Here is an 18,909-nt window from a genome sequence, read left to right as displayed (position 1 = left end):
CTCCCCCTATGACCTGCCTCGTGTTATCATTGTGTCGAGTTTGGTGTTGATTGATCAAGAAATGTAGAAACGTATAAGGAATACATATATATATATATTGACGTTTATTTATATAGATTATTTCGTGTGTGTGTTTTTGCGATCAGGAGGCGATACTAGTGAAATGAAAGGTTAAATTAACGTATCTCCTAGTGTTTGTTTTCACTTGCATATAATTTATTCATTGAAACTACTAGAGTGCAAGAGATCGTTTACATAACTGAGTATCTGGTATACGTCTACTAATTAATTGAAGACAACAATATTTTGCCTACATAGAACGAACTTGTTTGATATCATCCAACCACACATCATCCTTATATCTCTTTTCTTTTAATATTTTAAATCTCTCCCTTCCTCGGCTTCTTAGCTGTAGGCATTTTTGCTTATATAATGCTAAAATTTGGGGTTTGATTCCTATTCTAGGCACAGTACAAAATAACCCACTAGGCAGCGCGCTTAAAACAGACTTTTTCAGAGGAAGTATTGTTTTGTGAAGCATGGCCTAGTAGTTAGTGCGCTCGATTCACAATCTGTGGATCGCGGGATCGAAACCTTTAGCTAAACATGCTTTCATGGGGTGTTATAATGTGAAGGTGTTAACGGTAGATGTTGTTGACTATTTACTTTCTTTCTAATCTATCACTTCACAAAATTAGAGACGGCTGGAGCAGATAGCCTTTGATTAGCTTTGCAAAAAAAAAAAAAATCAACAAACAAAGCCTTTATGAAGAAGTAAGTTAGAAATATATCTTTAATACAATTTTAAGTGATCTTTCATGGAAAATAATGCAAAAATCTACTAAAATCTAAACAGTAGATACTGTCAGCCTAACAAACATTCTGAATAACAAGTTGATTTGTAAAAATTATCCGGTTTTAATTAAGCCTCTTATTTTCTACCAGCATGCTATCATTTTATAGATTCTTTGCAGACCGCTCTTGAGAGTTTAAAAAAAAAGAAGATATCATACACGTTTTATTTTTCTTCTTCTTTTCAGTGAACACAGCATATTGTTCAAACTAATGTTACATCCTTTAATTTCACTCAAAAGCACTTGTTAATAATTACTCGACCTAATAATGTCGTGGACCGATATTGACCTATTAACCATCGTCGGCCGTGTCCATTTTAAGTCAAAGACTGATTTATCCTCGGGTAACATTTGTATATATGCTTGTGCTGCATATAGTACACCTTCATATGTATCAGTTCTATACGAGTTTCTGTGAATTACTTAGTATACAGCTGTTTTTAATTTGCATGGAGTTTGCTATTGTAGAAATTTTACACTAAAATATTTTACGTTTGTTTCTGTATTTGTACATACTTCTGCATTCTTGGAAAGTCTTGAATAAGGCATTTAATCCTAAAATCCGGGTTTCGATTCCCCAAGGTGGAAGGAGCGCAGATAGCCTATAGCACTGAAAAACAGACTTAATTTGAAGAATATAATTTTAGTGTGTCTGCGTTGTATAAGGTTCTTGGCAAAGAAATCCTTATGATAAGTAACATTAATTGGCTACGTGAAGATATTATAAATTGTTCAAGATAAAGCTATCAAGGAAAGTTTTAGACAGTGCATAATTCACAAAGTTTAGCACACAAACAGTTGAACATGATTTTTGGATAGTTCAATGATCCTTTGTGCTATGACTCAGCGGACAGGTAACACGTACAATATGTAGGAATATCGGAAAGTGGTGGATTTCTTTGTGAACGTAGCGCAACCGAACGATCCACTGACGCGTGAAGTGTGTGTTAAGAGAAATAAAAAAGTTTCTAGGATTTCTTTTCTAAAGAAACAACGTCCATTCCTGATTTAACTGTGCGTTTGCGATAGCAAGAAGTTTTTTATTTATTTGTTTTCTACAGTGTTCTACCTGATGTTTAAAAAAAAAGAAAATGAACTATTCATCTGTAACAAGTTTTGGTAAAGTCCGCAAAATTCGCTTTACTGGAGGAATTTAATTTTCTGACTTGGATTCCGTGGACGAGATGTTTTCCTTTAGATAATCGAAATATTCTTTCAACCAACAATCTTGGCATAGGTTCAGGAAAATCATTTTTATTATATTGTGTTCGTGCCACTTTTTACGACTTAATCGTTCGGATAACTCCCTCCAAATGGCACTACTTTGACTTGAAAAATTACCCTATAATCGTATTAGTACTTAGGTGTGTTTTGTAATAAAGGGAATGGAAAAAGCGTTGCTGATAACTTTTTCGTATAGGATTTTCAATTCACAGAAATGAGTTTTAAGGGGACAGTGTTGCGAAGAGTAGTGAATAGAATATAAACATCACTGAAAAATAATCGATCATAAGAAGTTGTGGACGTGCTTGGAGATGCTTTGCCCTAGTCTGCGTTATAAGGTGCATATATAAAACTCGAGTAAAGGGAGGAGTATGTGAACGTATAATTGAATTGCAGAAACCGAGAAGTCGTTAAACAACGCTGAATAGACTTAACATTAGGTGATACCAGTTGAATGGCATTACGTCTGTAGATAGCAGGGCGCATTTTGGTCTTAGTGCCCGAAGTAAGTACATTTATAATCCGTTTCGGAAATAAAAATGCATTATTTAGGTATACTGTTCATTACTATTCAGCTAATTTCATCAGTCTGTTTCATTTCATTTTTAATTTTAAATAGTGTGGATACGAGAAGAAAACACCCAAATCTAACCCTAATAATGTATTTATTTATCTACCCTAAGTGTGGTTAAAAAAACTAAGGGAAAAAATGTAATTACTATGAGTACTAAAATACAATATAGACATTTCTTTCAGTACAAATAATAGATTTACGTCACCATTTGGTAGAAAATTCAACCTACCTGTTTATTTTCAAGTCAATTTCATTGTGACTCACTCAGAGCTAAGGTAAACATCCTTCTAAAGTGACAGTTTGTTTGTGAACTTTGCAAAACTATTGCAGTATTTCAAAGTTTCATATTGTATTGAAGTCGATAATGTAGTTTTGACAGTGTAGTACCATACCTTATTGTATTTCAGTTTTACTTATGTCCACTACTTCTGAGCTGTATTATGCATCGATGTTCTCCATGTCAAATGTTTAATTAATGGACCATTAAACTGTGTCCCTCGGTACAAACACACACACAGTACCAACAAATGTGCTTCTACCGAGTAATAGGCTTATGATTTTTGTACAGAAACTATCGTCTTTGTTTTGTTTTTCTATTTAAATACATGTGCCGAGTTAGATAAAGATGTTCTGAACTTAGAAGTATTGATTTTACTCTTTTCTCTTATACTGTACGTGACGAATTTTGTCGGATTGGTCATGGATGAAAATGAAATACTTGTTTGTACACGCACGTGATTTTTAATAAAAGTAATATAAGAGCTGACAATAGCAATCGTTAAAAGCAGAGAATTGTTTATAAAATTCATTATAGTTAGATTAGATTTTCTGGTAATGGTCACTGGAGTTAAAACCGAATCATGCCGTTCTCAATATAAATTAAATAGAAAAGTAATTTTTTAGTTGTTCACTAACTTTTGGGATTTCAATTTATAAACAAGCATAATGTTCCAGGCTGCATTTATCTTTTTTTTTCATACGTTTGTATGCTGTTGTTTTTTCGCCAAAGGAAACTTTACTTCGCATGAGCGCTTGCTTTAATGACAAGAACTTTCTTCAAAGTGTAGGAACGATTAGAGCAGTGTAATGATTGATTCGTGTGGCAGTTTAGGAGTATTAATAATGGCTGGAGACGGCTTGAATGGGTAATGAAGAAAAACTTTAATATAACAGCAAATGTACAACGTTTCGACAAGGTTTTGTCATCATCAGGAGTATTGTTGGTTGACTATTGAGTTTGCAAGTTTGTTAGTCAGCCAATCAGTTATGTTAGGTCAGTGCTGTAAATATTGAGTTGTGTTTCCAGAAAGAAATAGATACACGAGAAAGTGTCGTCGTAATTACGAGAGAAGTTAACAAGTAAGTGGAATTGTATTAGCTTCTGCTGTGAACTTAGGCCTATCAGTATCAATGAACATTAGGGTAACTTGTAGAAGTTGAAGTTCAAGAAACAAAATGCTGTCGTTATCATTAATTGGACACAGTTTTAATTCTTCGTTTCACCGAATACTCCAAAATAACCTGCTTATCAATATGAATCGTAACAACAGCAATTTACACTGTTAATTGTTGATGTTTCACATATTTTTTCTACATAATAAGAAGAGTTACAAATTACAGTTAAGTAGTCACACATTTTTGTTTGCTATTAAGTACAAAGGCGCACAGTGAGCTATCTGTGCTCTAACCATCGCGGATACAGAAACCTGATTTTTAGCGTTATGGGTCCGCAGATTTACCACTGAGCTATGGGAGGGGGCCAGTTTTTAAGAATCACGAAACAAAAGTCCCAGTAAATAGAGCGCTTTAAGAAGGTATATCTTCCGAGAGTTCTCGAGTTAGCGATTTCTTGTTTTATAGCCCCTCGGTAACTCAATGATAAGCATGAGAGCTTATTCCGCTAAAATTCGGTGCTCAACCCCCATGGCGAGGAAAGCTCAAATAGCCCATTGTGCAGCTTTGTGTTTAACAGCAAGTTTGTTTTATAATTTCTAATTGTTTTTAACTTGTGTGATTTCGTAGTATCATGACTTATTACGTATTAATAAGTCATTTGCTTTAACTAGAAGGTCACTGATTTAATTTGTAATGACCAAATCACACTGTGCTACGACATAGTTCAGTTCGTTGTCGATAACGATATTTATAATAATACTCCAACGTGAAATACTCGTTTGTGGTAGATTTTTTATAAGTGTGTGTCATTTCCTACATGCTCTATATTGACAAAATTGGTATACAATAATAATTGTTTATTATATTTCGCGCAAAGCTACCCAAGGACTATCTGCGCTAGCCATCCCTAATTCTAAAGTGATGGACCAGAGGGAAGGCAGCTAGTCATCACCACCCACTGCCAACTCTTGGGCTACACTTTACCAACGACTAATTGGATTGATCATCACATTATAACGCCCCACTGTTAAGAGGGCGAGCACATTCTGCGACAGGTTTCTATCCCGCGATTCGCAGATTGCGAGTTGTGACCTTACCACCAGCCTACAATATTAATAATACATCGAGGTTTAAACCATACATCCAAAAAAATTGCACGTGTATTTTAGTGCTCTTACCTGGTGGTGGTGGTTACTATACCATGTTCGCATTTATGTTTACAAAGTTATGAGGGTTTTCAAATTACAAGGTGAATAAATTTGTGATACTTTATACCCTAATTAAACGAATTGGACTGAGTAAACCAGTGGTTCACGTGCTGGACTAAGGATCTAAAGTTCCATGGTTTCAGCCCTGTTATCAAACACACAAAAATCGCACCTCTGCTGTTTGGGGTCGTGGGAGCCTTATGAGAGTGACGGTCAAGCCCTATTATTTACTCTGACAAAAGTTGGCGACGGGTGTTGTTGACTAGCTTCTGCCCTCTATTTTACTTCCTCAAAATTAGAGAATATTAAAGAGGCCAACATTTGCGGAGGAATGCAACATGTTTCCGCCACGCAATCCAACATGGTCAATTTTGACATCAGAAAAATCGAAAACTGTCTATATCAATGCTTGGTACCTGCAAGAAGTTATCTTTCTACCAAATCCCATGTAAGTTGGTTGATATGTACATGGATAGTTTTAAAAAAAAAACCAAATTGTGCAAAAGAAAAAAAAATCTAAATTGTCCATAACTCTGTTTGAGATCTGTAAAAAAAAAAAAGTATCCCTCCACTAGATTCCATGTAAGTTGGCCAAAATACGGCGGGGTAATTGTAAAAAATAGCAAAAATTATGCTTTTTGTGGCATCTTGACTCCTTATAATTACTTAAATGAGCAAATCCACCATTTTTGTTTTTGGATGTGTGGGACCCGTCGAAAAGTATCTTTGTACTAAATCCCATGTAAATTTGTCAAAATATGGCCGAGTAATTGACCAAAACCCCAATAATTATGCTTTTGTTTTGTTAGCTTTGTCCCCCCCCCCCTTCAAGCCTCAAAATAGGTAACTTCAACCTTTTTAATTGCCATTGTGTTGGGCGCATGAAAGATTATATTTGTGTCAGTTTCCATCTTGATTGTTGTAGATATGACCGCACAGGAGCCCAAAATATAAATTTTCGGGGTTGTTTGACTTTTGTCCTTATGAAATACCAAAAAGGCCGAAAAATGAAGGAATAGCGGTTGATTGAAAAGTGTGTTTGGAAAAAGAAAAAACAATAGAAAAACAGGGTTTCTGGGAGGACATAACTAGAGTAGGTAACTTAGTCTCTTGTAGCTTTGCGTGAAATATAACTAAACAGACAATAAACCGAAGTTATACCTTCTATTTACGGTTATCCAAATAGTTTTTAGAACTTTCTATAAATGCATTCGTTTTGAGGTAAGAAAACAGTCATCCTTTCTTTGACGGTATGACTTTGTGAACATGAATGTTAGTACAGAAGTAGATGAAATATCTTGCACTAACTCGTTGTATGCATGTCATAAGGTTTTTTGTACAGACATTTTCTGAAAGAGAACTGGAAACAACTAGAGAAGTGGTTGCATATCTTGAATATGACGACAGATGCTGGAATAAAACGTAGGAAACGGAAGCTGTGGTCGTCGGTACCTTAGGTGTGAAATGGGCATTGGCAGGCTATAGGCCAAAGGGCGTTTTCCGCTGCCCGAGGTGGTTGGTCTGCAACTTCCCTCCTTTCTGACTGCTCTGTAATTAAGCAGCTCCACCGCCTTATATTGAGAGTGCATGTGATTGTTTGATTGCTGGCGGCAGTCCGGAGGCTTACTGACACCACGTGGGGATTCTGCTGCAGCTGGCTGGCGTATGCGGTGACTTATAAGTTTAGTGAGTAAGAGGAGTTACCGGTGGTAGATATTTAAGACAGTGTGCTGAGTTTGCTGCATATTAGTGTTTAGTGAATTTACTTTAGCATAGATGTTTATTCATTATAAGGTATGTTATTTAGTAATAAAACTAATATGAATTATGGTTTAACTTTATTATTTATTTTAGATGTATTCAAATTTCATTTGACTCTACTTAAACAATTTTTGGATCAATGTATTGCGTACTATTAATACCAATGACAGTATTACATCAAGAAGGCAATTAGGTTTAGGCCTAAAGATACAGAAACTTATAAACAGTGCTGAATGTCCATGCTTGAATTACACGAAACTGCACTAAGTGTACATGTTTTTGTTTTACTAGAATTTTTGCAGATTTTGCATAATCGCTGATCATGAATACTGAATAAGTAAAACGTTTTGTAAATCTTCAATACATCGTCTTTGGTTTTATTAATAGAAATTGAAGAATTCAGTTGAGATTAGTTAAGTTTCAAGAAAGTGTTTGCTGAGTAATTAGTTGTACTGTAGCGAATACTGAAAATAATTAACAAAAGTCTTTTAACACGTATATGTATGTTTCAAAACTTCAATGTGTTGTCTAAAAGTTTTATCGGGTACTTAAAAGACTGCTCAGTTGTGGTCCCTTTTTTGCATAACATATATTGACTAGATAGAGAGAAAAAAGGGTTAGTGACGCGTTAGTACAAATTATATTACCTGGTTTAAAACAATACGGATATGAAGAACTTATAATTGAACTTGAAGTTAAATTGAATTGTTAGGGCCCTAAATTAATTCTGAATGAGAGTTTTTGTTTGTGGCAACGTAATGCGGTTGGATTTACTAAGGGTTTTAAGTATATGTGATAAAAGCTTTATAATTCTATATTGTAACTAGATTTTAGGTGAGCGTAATTATTGTATGCTGTAGAATTTGTGCAAACTTTAGTTTACTGGAATATGGATGCCATAGGCTACAGTTATACTCCTATTTTTAAAAGTGTTTAATAAGTTACCATAGAAATTATAGGCTAATTAATATCATTTCTGTAGTGTGAAAATTTCTAGTCTGAGAAAAGAAACTTTAGAATATAGTGAAATTTTGTATAGAATGAAGCCAGTTGTATTCACTAAAGAGCCATCTTGTCATACTGATCTGTTTTTTGAGAATGGTTCATGTATGGGGAGTCGTTAGCATTATTATTTTTTTTTTTTCAGATGCAGGCATATGTTTGCACATAACTCTTACAAGACTTGTTATCAAGTCACTACACAGTATTTCATTACACATATGTAACTGCTATTAATAATAACTTAATTTCCTAATTTCGCTTTGTGCAGTCTTGTTTAAGCTTGGACTACAGTGTAAGATTTAACTCAACAGTCACATGATATTGGATGTACAAGGTGTTTATTGTTGATTGGTTTGTGACATTTCCTTGTGCTGCCAAATCAGGGAAAGAATTTTGAATTTGTAGTTTTTTTTTTATCAATACTGTTTACACAGGAAATACCATATAGGTGGCAATATAGTAAAACTGTATCTAGTTCCTAAGTTAGGCCTCTCTTTGAACACTATAAATTTTAAGAATATTGTATTACTGGATAAGGTTCAGAGAATGGTTACTAGGATGATTCTAGAAAGGTTATTATGTATGAATAGTATAAGATTTCTGGTATTCCTTAGAGAATAGAAGGATGGATTTGATTAGCAGAAACTATTAATCAGTATTGAATTTGATTAGCAATTAGCAAATATTGTTTAGCATCTTTGTAACATTCATCATTTTAACACATTATGGCAATTAAATCCAGCATTAAAAGTCGTAACTATTTGTAAAGACATTCACTGATTAAAATTGAGATAAATGGCATGTTTTTATTCTAATAACACTTTTATTCAGCTACAAACCCTAATATTTAATTGTACCATACATGGCATTTCATGAAAAAAATAGTTGCTGGTATATAAAATAAAACTGCAAGAAATACAAAACACTTCATCTGTCACAAAATAATACAACAATCAACTGACTAGAGAAAGAAGTGACTTGAGGATATTACAACTGAACAAGGTTGCCACAAATAATTTTTTAAATTAATGTAGTTAATAGTTTTTGGTGAGACCTCGTGACTTTCTTCATAACTTGGTCTACTTGGCTTTTTGAAGAAGAAAATGTCTAATGACTTTTCAGTAGCAATTACCCCTCTTGCCATTCAAAATTTAATTAAAATACTTTTTGTTTGTTTATGTTATATCAATTAGTATAGCATAAAATCATAGCTAATATTCCTTGTTTTAATAGTATACAAGTTTTACATTTTTCAGTTTATAGGGCAATATTAAAAAAAAAGATCCTGAATTTCCCTTAGTATGAGAAATGTGACATTTTTTTCTATAGACATCCCCTCTTCTCTAATTTCTCATCATTCAGATAAAGTATAATTTTCATAGCCTTCAATTTTGTTTGGTTACAGAACCATCAAATAGAAAATTAGACCCTTCTTGCCACACCCACCTGACATATCCTCTCTTTCAGAGTTTGTCAGTAGTTCTCTATAATATTTAATAGTATTGTTTTTAACCAATAGAAAGCCAAGGTTTGTATCTGTCAAATGATGTATTATATTACATTGTTTTCTGTACAGTACAAGCTTCATTCCCACAGGAAATGCTTCAACTTGCTTGGCTGAATTTGTAATGACTCTTGTTGCATGGTTAGCAAGCCAGAAAAACTGTTATAGTTATGGGACATTGTCTGCTTTTTGCATGTTATCATTCTTTGTTCTTTGGGGCATTATTTAATTAAGTTGAAATTATTTAGTGCACTACTACCATTAGTGTTAAATAAAGTAGGGCTAAGTGTCAAATAGGGCAAATAAAAAGAAGGCCCAGGTAAGTACTTTATTTCTTGTTTTTCATGTGTATTCTTTATTTATTATTATAAAAGTAACTAAAATATAAATATAGGAAACTGTAGATTATTTAAGGTTATATTAGGTAAAATAAATAATGGTAATATAATAAGTTTCACGAGGTACAAATGTGAGCAGCTTGGAGTAGCTCATGGGTAATGTAAATTGGCAGCATAATATTCACAGACAAATCTTTAGTAAAAATACAGGTACTTAAAGTTGTCATTATTTTGACCATCTCCTGTGGCCTTATATACTGCCTTTAATGCATTTGGTGGCAGTATACAAATGATAACTAGAGCATCACTTAGTCAAAAATGCCAAACAAAAAAGCTCCATAGTATCTTGAGTTATCCCAGATTTAATGTCAATTCATCAAGTCATTCTGCAGATAGACCAATCCAATTAGTTCAGTTATTTTATGAACTTTCTATATTTATAGTTTAATTTCTAATTTTTTGTGGTTTATAAATGCTATATAGCTTGAATGCTCACTTTAGGTGATTTGGTATTTTCTTCAAATGAACAATCAAAAAAACTTGCATGAAGCCTACAGATTCTGTGTTCTTGTGAAAATAGTGATTTCTTTAAAAATTGAAGCTGATTTTAATCAGATGTAACACTTGGTAAAACATTTCCAAATTTCAGTATTTTTATAGTTATTTAAAATGATATGTAATAAACTCGCCTGATATTTGTATTATTATTAAATTTTTGTAATGAGGATTAATTACGGATTTTTCTTTTATTTCCACAGGTATGGAGCTGAATAAAAACACTGTACATTGGCAGAAATACTAAGAGACATGGTGGAAGAGGTGGACAGTAATGCAGAATGAGTGGTGATGTACACGAAGTATCCCTGCCCAGTCGTAGTGAAAGTAAATTTAATGAGTCATCGGCAAGGTCTCCGGCAGATGGAGAAGAGAATGAAGTGCAAGCAGAAAGAACATACATCAACCACAAGTCAAAGCCCTGTTTTAAGGCAGGTGCTGAGGATGTTGATTTATATTGTGCTGGTCAGTGGAGTGTGTCTGGGTGTAACAATAGAATTCAAAGCAGAAAGCTTGAAACTTCCAGAAATGGAAAGAAACTCATGGAAAATAACTATGGAATTGTCTCACCAAGATACAAGGATATTCCATGTGACATTGGTGCTCATTATGTGGACAGCAACACTAGATGTAGTGGTGATGCTACACCCTCATTCTCAGAAAGTGGCACCCCTACTTACTTGAAGTGGGCTAAAGACCTTCAGTGTGTCTTACAGGACCTGGATGGAGTGAATTTGTTTAAAGAATACCTATCTCAGGAAAAATGTGAAGATAGCCTGGACTTTTGGTTTGCTTGTGAGGGTCTTAAAAAAGCAGATCCCACAAATGTGAGCTACATTCAATATATTATTAAGTTGATATATAAAAAGTTTATAAGATCTAAGCTTGTAGAGATTAAACCTGAAACTAGAGAAGATATAGCTAATAAAATTGACAGTAAAATGGGTCTTGATCAAACAATATTTGATGATGCTCAAAGAAACACTGAAGATATAATAAGAGAAACTACGTATCCAAATTTTCTGAAATCTGAACTCTACCTTCAGCATATTCAGTTAATGGAACAAAAGACTCGTACAGCATCACAGAAACTCTCCGAAAGCTCAGGATCTTTAAGTGAAAAAAGCAACAGCAGTGACTCTAGACAAGGATTAGAAATCTTGCCAACATTACATGAAGATGTTGAACTAAATGTGGATCGAAGTTTTGGACCCGTGCCTCTGGCCAGGGAAGCTTTGAAACAGCAACCCAGATCAATGGAAAATGTACCTCATTATCGACTTGAAGCTCAGGCTGGGTAATTTTATCTTACAATATAGAACAAAAGTATTTTTTATGTAATTATGGCATTACACCTATTTTATATATGTATTTTTTATATTTTGATGGTTTTACATTTGTAAAGTATAAGTTATCAAAGTATGTAGTATTGAAGTAATGATAACTAAGCATATATCCACAGGTATTTCAATATTTTATGAGATTTTATTTTATAAGGTTCCAAGTGTTTTCTTCCTTTCCACCAAGAAAATTAAATGTAATTATGTAATGATGAGCCTAAATGCATTATGTTGTAAGAAACAAAAGAACAGGGTTAAGGATGATTTGTTTAACTAGTCAGCATAAGAAAACAAAGTTAATATATGAAGAAATTGTTAGTTTCCTTATGAAATATGTATAATTCGATTGCCATTATTTTTCAGTTGTAGATCAGTGGGTTTTTCTCTACAGCAAATAAGCAGAAGTACATCATCTGCTGTAAGGTTCATTAATGTTTTGATATACTACTTGTAAGTTTGAATGTTTTATTAAGGAGTTTATACTTGTAACAAACTAGTACCATTGAATATACATCAATGTTTTTGTAAGTTACCAGAAAAATATTGCAATTATCAACATGTGATGACAGACTGTAAACCTCATTCGTTATAAAGAAATTAAAAAAATTAGGAAATATAGTTTTAAGTTCTAACTGACTTAAAATGAATAATTATTTTATGATTTGAATTGCACTAAAAATGTGCAAGACAAAAGAAGTTAATGTCAGACTTCTTGACCTATTGAGGCTGCCATCACTTGTCAAAACAGACAATAGAAAACCCCAAAGTTAAATTAAATGTAGCTGGGTAGAAGTTTATCATCTTAATCACAATGTCATCAGCCAAACCACTCCATTAGGTTATAACTAACTGAAACAACCTATAATCCCTAATATTTTGCACCTATTCTTTATCATTCAACAAACAGACAACTTGTGGGGAACTGTTTCAACACCATAAATCACTTCTACATTTTTCTGTGTTTTAGCAGACAAGTCTAAGACTAAGCTTCTTATACTGATGTAGGTCTTAACTCTGACATATTCATTCTGTGCACTTTGTTTTTCAATTATATCACTATCTGCTTTCTTTTTTTTTTTGGTACTCAGGGGACCAAAACTGTACTAACTCATTCAAGTAGGCTTAATAATAAGGCCAGTCAATAAGAAGTTGTTGACATAAAAATGAACAAAAATATTACAAAATGATGCTTTGAGATACCTTACTACTTGCAGTTTTCTGGTTGATTGTATTGTAGGGTGGTTGGATGGGAAAAAGCAAAAGGTTTTTTTAATGAAGTCCAGTCAGACTGGACTGTTGTTACTTAGGCATTTGTGTTTTCTTGTTTATGTTAATGCTGTTGATAGAGGTAGTAATAATTAACAAATATGCAAGTTTTTTAAAATCTTGAGGATGTTGAAACATAATATAATGACTTGAATTGGTTGGTAAGTTGAGGAAATGACCTCTGATTGTGGTTTTATAAACATATTGATTGAAAATAAAAGGGGGGTGTAATTATTTAGACCAATCACCAATGAAACTTCAATTGGAACACTATTTACACTGGGTACACGTTTTGATGTTCTTATCCAAGAAAGGAAATTGGCTGTTATTGGAATGGTTTCAAAGGAGAGATGCTACAATGATTCCACAAATAAAAGAATTATCCTATATGGATAAGTTAAGATTTCTCAACATACTTTCAAGATTATATCTGGGGATTGAAAGGATAAGGGCCCATAATTTCTTTGCACAATATTCTGAAGACTAGAGAAGCACTCAGTAGAGTGCATACCTTTGTCACACGGTGTTGATCATATTCAGCTCTCAGAAAGTACGAAAATGTGTATGTATGTATGTATGTTATCAATGAACAACAATCATTTTTGGCAGGACAATGAGGAATAATATTCTACATATGTCAACCAAGTTTCATTAAAGTATTTGGCTGAGTTATAGTGTGAAAAATTGGTCCCTATGTTAACAGAGAGGGATTTGTTGTTTTCTTTGTGGCCTTGACCCTCCAAAAATGAATCACTTCTAAGTTGGGTCATTGTCCAAATCATTAAGCCATTTTCAAGAAATCTTGCTGATACACACATACGACCTCTGTGTCCACTTTTGTTGGCAGAGGTAATAACAGGTTGAGAGGCCACAAGTTTAAGATTTAGAAAAAAACAAACTTGGATCCAGTTAAGATAGGTTTATTTCTCTAACATGATGATTGAATTAATAGTCATTAACAATAGTGGGATTTAGCACTTAATACAAGGGGAAGTGATAATATAATGGCCCCTTGTTATTGTATGTTATATTTACATATGTAATCTATCTTAGAATTGTGAAAACTGAGACTGGGTGGGTTATGAACCATCAACTTTACTAAGTGGATAGATGCTCTTACATCTTTAGTTTTAAGTTTTTGTAAACAAGGAATTTCATAGGATGTAAGCTGTGCTAGTCAGTTTGAAAAACTCAATCATTTTATTCTTTATTACCAGTTGTAGGTCTGGTTCAAGATTATACTGAAACTGTATTAGTTTTAAAGCACAAATGCAGGGCTTAAAAGTATCTCCAATTTCATATGAATTATCTTCTTATAAGTCATTACTTTCTAGATGAATGTAAATAAATCTTGATAGATTATACAATCACGTTATTTTAACTATTATATGTAAAATATTGAAGAAAATGTTATGTATAAAAGCAGGAACTATAGATTATTTTATGGTGTTACAGATTTTTGCAAAAGTTTCGTAACACTAAATGAAATCGAAATGAAGTCTTAAATACATATGTAATACTCAGAAATGGCAAAATTCCTTTATGATTGTGAATTCTAAAAACAAATTAATTGTATACTTCCAGCACTGTTTTTAAAGGTTTTAGTATGATTAAAAAATCTAATTAAGGTTGTGGCAAGCACTCAAGCTATGAATAAATAAATAAATTAGTTTTTATATAATCATAATTTATAACTTGATTTAATGTGAGAAGTGGATACCTTAAACAGTGGTTACTATAGATATTGACTAAACTTCATTTTCAGAAATAAAGTATTGTGCCAAAAAATGATTAGAATACCTCGTTACTTCTGTTGTTTTGATATGTTGTGAATATGAAATAACACTTGTGTAGTTTAAAATGGGGGAAAAAAACCCATCAAATATGCCAATTATTGATTTTCTTACTTTATTGATGAATAATATGTAGACATTTTTAAATTTACAATATAAAGAGAAAAGTGACACATTACCACATAATTATGAAGCAATAGGTTGTATAAAACTTGTTCAAGATGTTTATATGAAGCAGTAGGTTGTATAAAACTTGTTCAGGATGTTTATTATAAATACAAAGCACTGCAACATTGTATAAAACTTGTTCAAGATGTTTATTATAAATACAAAGCACTGCATCATTGCCACACATGAATGCTTTGTTATTGTACTGGTTATCACTGAAAAAACTTGATTTTTCACATTGATTTTTTTTTTCATAGAGGTATATAAAGGATTAGTGTTATAGGATGATTTTTTATTTTTTCAAGAACAATATCCAGAACAGATAATGTGTTGCTGCCTTTAAAATACCGAAACAGAGAACTAACACTCATTGATATGGTCCGAGTCAGATCTTTATGTGTTGTTATTTGGAGTTTCTAAGGAAAATTACAAAAAACCTCAACTGTTCACTAAGTACTGTGAAGTACGCATTGGAAACGTACAAGGAAACCCATTCATATAACATCAGAGAAAGCAGGGAACAGAAAAACAGGATACTTTGGACAGAAATGTTTAAATTTGAACTACTGGGTTCTAGCTGGCATGTATATATTTACTGAAGAGTTAATGAGATATTGCAAAAGGAGTGCATTGTGCCAAGAGTCAAGCTTGGAGGAGTCCTATGATGGTTTGGGGCACAGTATATGCAAATAATCTTCACAAAATTGGGAGAACCATGGATCAGTAAATATCATAGTATATTATTCATCATGCTGTATCCTCTAGAAGAAAACTTATTGGGTGCCACCAGATCTTAACAATTTCCTGGACGACATGCACCACAAAAGTATCAATTATACTAAAAAAAATTTCTGGACACTGCTTCAAAAATGAAGCCAAATTACACCATAGACTTGGAGAAAATACATAGACATAGTCATACATAGATGTTGAGTTATTATTAATGCTAAAAGTGATCACACTAAATATTAGCATTAAAGAAACTTAGAGGCATTACATGTATATTAATTTTTGTAATAACTTCTGATCAGAGTAAGCTATGTACTTACAATGAAACCCAATCAACCTGGCTAATTCAGTATAGTTTTATGTTTCTACTTATGGAGATTAGAATGCATTGTTTCATCAGTTCCCATGTTTTAAAATTTCAATCATTATATGTAATTTTTAGTTAACTCCAAGTTAAGAATTATTGTTTTTTGGAGTGAAATTACACCAGACCATGGTATTGCAGTCTTTGCAAGTTAATCAGTGAAATATCATTTATATCCAATATTTTTTTCATTTTTTTATAGGCACTACTTACATGGAACAAATAAAGTTCCTAACCCTTACCATGTGAAGTATTCCACTGTTCTCCCAACCTCTGCTCAGGACAGCGAACTCCAAAGCCTCTCTTCAGATGCACTAACTGATGATACCCTGTCTTTAACAGATGGCAGCAGTGTGTAAGTAAAAATATCTAATAAAAATTGTGTGAAAAATACTAATTTAAAATAAATGGGCATTGTAGTTGATTTAATTTAAATCATTCTGAGGATTGTTGAAACAAGAATTACTCTTCTGAAAAGAAAACCTAATTTTGGCTTATTTATTACTATTGTTACAAGGATTACTTATTTTTGTAAAAAATTGTATTCTTTCAGTGATTAGTATGTTGGATTCATGCCATTAATGGTAATTATATCTTAATTATTAAGATATAAAATAGACTTCAAAAATGTATTCACTGTCCTTATAGAATATTTGATATTGGTGTACAAAAATAATCCTCTCTATACTAGGTTACCTAATTAAACATTGGATAGTAAAATGATATTGTTCATTTAATTTGTTTTTATATTTCTTCTTGTAAATTAAAATATAATTTTTTTTTCTTCTTTTTTTACCCTAGAGATTGTGGACCTAGTCTGTCATCAAGGAATCAGTTAAAGAGACATCACCGAGCAGTAAAGAAAAGTGCTAGCTTAAACAGGGATCACTTGGCACATCAAACCATAATACCTGTTAGTTTTAGTTTACTTTTAGGCCTATGAATATCCTATGTTTTTAACTCTTGATCTTTTCTAATAAATGATAGCATCAGTGAAACCCTAACCTAAATCTTCATTCACTAGCTGCTATCCAAGATGACTTCTAAGGTAACATTAACAATCATGTAATTTGTGGTGTCTGTGAATTGATAATACTTTAAAAGTACTTTAAAATTTTTTTAATGCTATGCCATTAAACTCATTATTTTCATGGTTATGTAGATATTTATTGATACTTCAGTATTTTGTACTTTGTTAATCTATTTCAGCTACGTGTTGAATATAATGAGAGCTACAATATTAGCTTCCTCTGGAGTTTTGTTGTATCATCATAGTTTAAAGCTCTAGTACATCAGCTGAAAAATAATGATTATGTAATATTATGCTTTTATCATTGCTGTTTTAACTGTAAGATAATTTTTTTAAATTTCTGCCCAGTTTATTTCTTTACTTATAAGTAAACTTATGCTTTGAGTCTTTTTTAAAAAACTTTCTAAAATCCACATGTAATATCTGGTATTAAATGCCCCTGTTTTATTTATTTTTTCTACAACCACCTAGCGAACCCAGCGACCTCCTAAAGAGTATATGAATCCAATGCAAAAAGAAGAATTTGCAACAATTTTGACACAAAAATTGTTACAAGTAAAAAAGGAAAAGGAAGCTCAGGAAAAAATTGAAGAAGCTTTACAAAAATTAGAGGTACAGATTTTTCATTTCTCAATGTATTTAAACTTATTTTTTATAGAATCATATACTTAATTTGTGTTTTTCTTCATTGCTGAAAATGGTAGTTTAGTTGCAATAACATTAAAGAAATATTATTTTCAGTTGTAGTATAAGCTGAAAGGAACCATTTGCTCTTTAAGTCACTTTTAATAAAATTGCTAAATTCCAGTCACGTTTTTTAATGATATAATAAATTAAATACTTTGATTATTATGCAATTTATAGAATAGCAAACATTATTCAACATTCTTTAGCATTGTTGATCAAAAGCTTTTTAAGAAAGTAACTAAAGAAACAAATGTTTGACATCAATTACAGGTAGATGAAGAAAAAACAGCATTATGGTCCTGTGATAGCAATACGAAGAGCTCAGTAAGTAGGTTTGCAGGTCTTCCATCACAACTTATAACAGCAGCCATGAAAGAAAAGCAGACAGTTACAGAAGAAAATGATCAATCAATTTTGGACCAGCATGTTTCTAGAGTGTGGAATGATTCTGCTCATCATACTCCTAGCAGATCCCCAGGTCGATTTTCTCCTCCACTGAGACCGCTTTCACCTCAGCTTGAGAGACGAAGGCCTGGAACATCCGGTATCAATCCATTCATGTCAATGAGGATGTCCACTTCAAGTATGAGTACAGGAGGAGCATATGTCAGTCCTTACCAATCTGTTCGTTCTTACCACAACAACTTTGATCACTTAAGAAGAGTAAGTAGTGTTTTATTAGAATACATTTTACTGTTTTACAGTTATGTACACATCTTCTGTTTATGCTATGATTACTTGACCACTCTGGGAACAATAAGAGAAGCTTGGTGGTTCACCAATTTTTTGAATGATAAGTAAAAGTTAATTCAAATAAAAATAAAATAATGATAAATAATTAGTGTTAAATAATTTTCTTTTATTAATCCTTATCCAAATTTTAATTTGTAAGTGACTCGTATAAAATGATAAAAATTACACTTCATCAACTTAAACTATTTCACTTATTTAATAGAGTTGTTTAAACATTTGTTTAATAACAAGTAAAAGCTTGGAATGGTCTATTCTTTCATTAGGGTATGTCTGTGAGTCAATTAAACAAATGTTTAAACAACTCTATTCAATTATGTACCAGCTGCCTAGTGTCGGCTAACAACACGAAGAATTAAATTGTGGC

General features: G+C 32.5%; 1 protein-coding gene across 2 annotated transcripts in view; it reads left to right on the top strand.

The window, feature by feature from the left end:
• Window positions 1–18,909, top strand: part of LOC106461765 (axin-1-like) — a 52,925-nt gene that overhangs the window by 22,043 nt on the left and 11,973 nt on the right. Inside the window, exons 1-6 of one of the 2 annotated variants that reach the window (XM_022388812.1) lie at window positions 6,986–7,049; window positions 10,619–11,712; window positions 16,278–16,430; window positions 16,877–16,988; window positions 17,577–17,717; window positions 18,063–18,455. In XM_022388812.1, the coding sequence (XP_022244520.1) occupies window positions 10,697–11,712; window positions 16,278–16,430; window positions 16,877–16,988; window positions 17,577–17,717; window positions 18,063–18,455 (1,815 nt within the window). In that variant the 5' untranslated portion in view covers window positions 6,986–7,049; window positions 10,619–10,696. Of the gene's footprint in view, window positions 1–6,985; window positions 7,050–10,618; window positions 11,713–16,277; window positions 16,431–16,876; window positions 16,989–17,576; window positions 17,718–18,062; window positions 18,456–18,909 lie in introns of those variants that run through there. The other variant, XM_013921615.2, reaches the window with a different exon arrangement.

Source organism: Limulus polyphemus, unplaced genomic scaffold, assembly GCF_000517525.1.
Source record: "Limulus polyphemus unplaced genomic scaffold, Limulus_polyphemus-2.1.2 Scaffold1027, whole genome shotgun sequence".
Taxonomy (NCBI): domain Eukaryota; kingdom Metazoa; phylum Arthropoda; class Merostomata; order Xiphosura; family Limulidae; genus Limulus; species Limulus polyphemus.
This window is presented reverse-complemented; position numbering and strand designations above follow the sequence as displayed.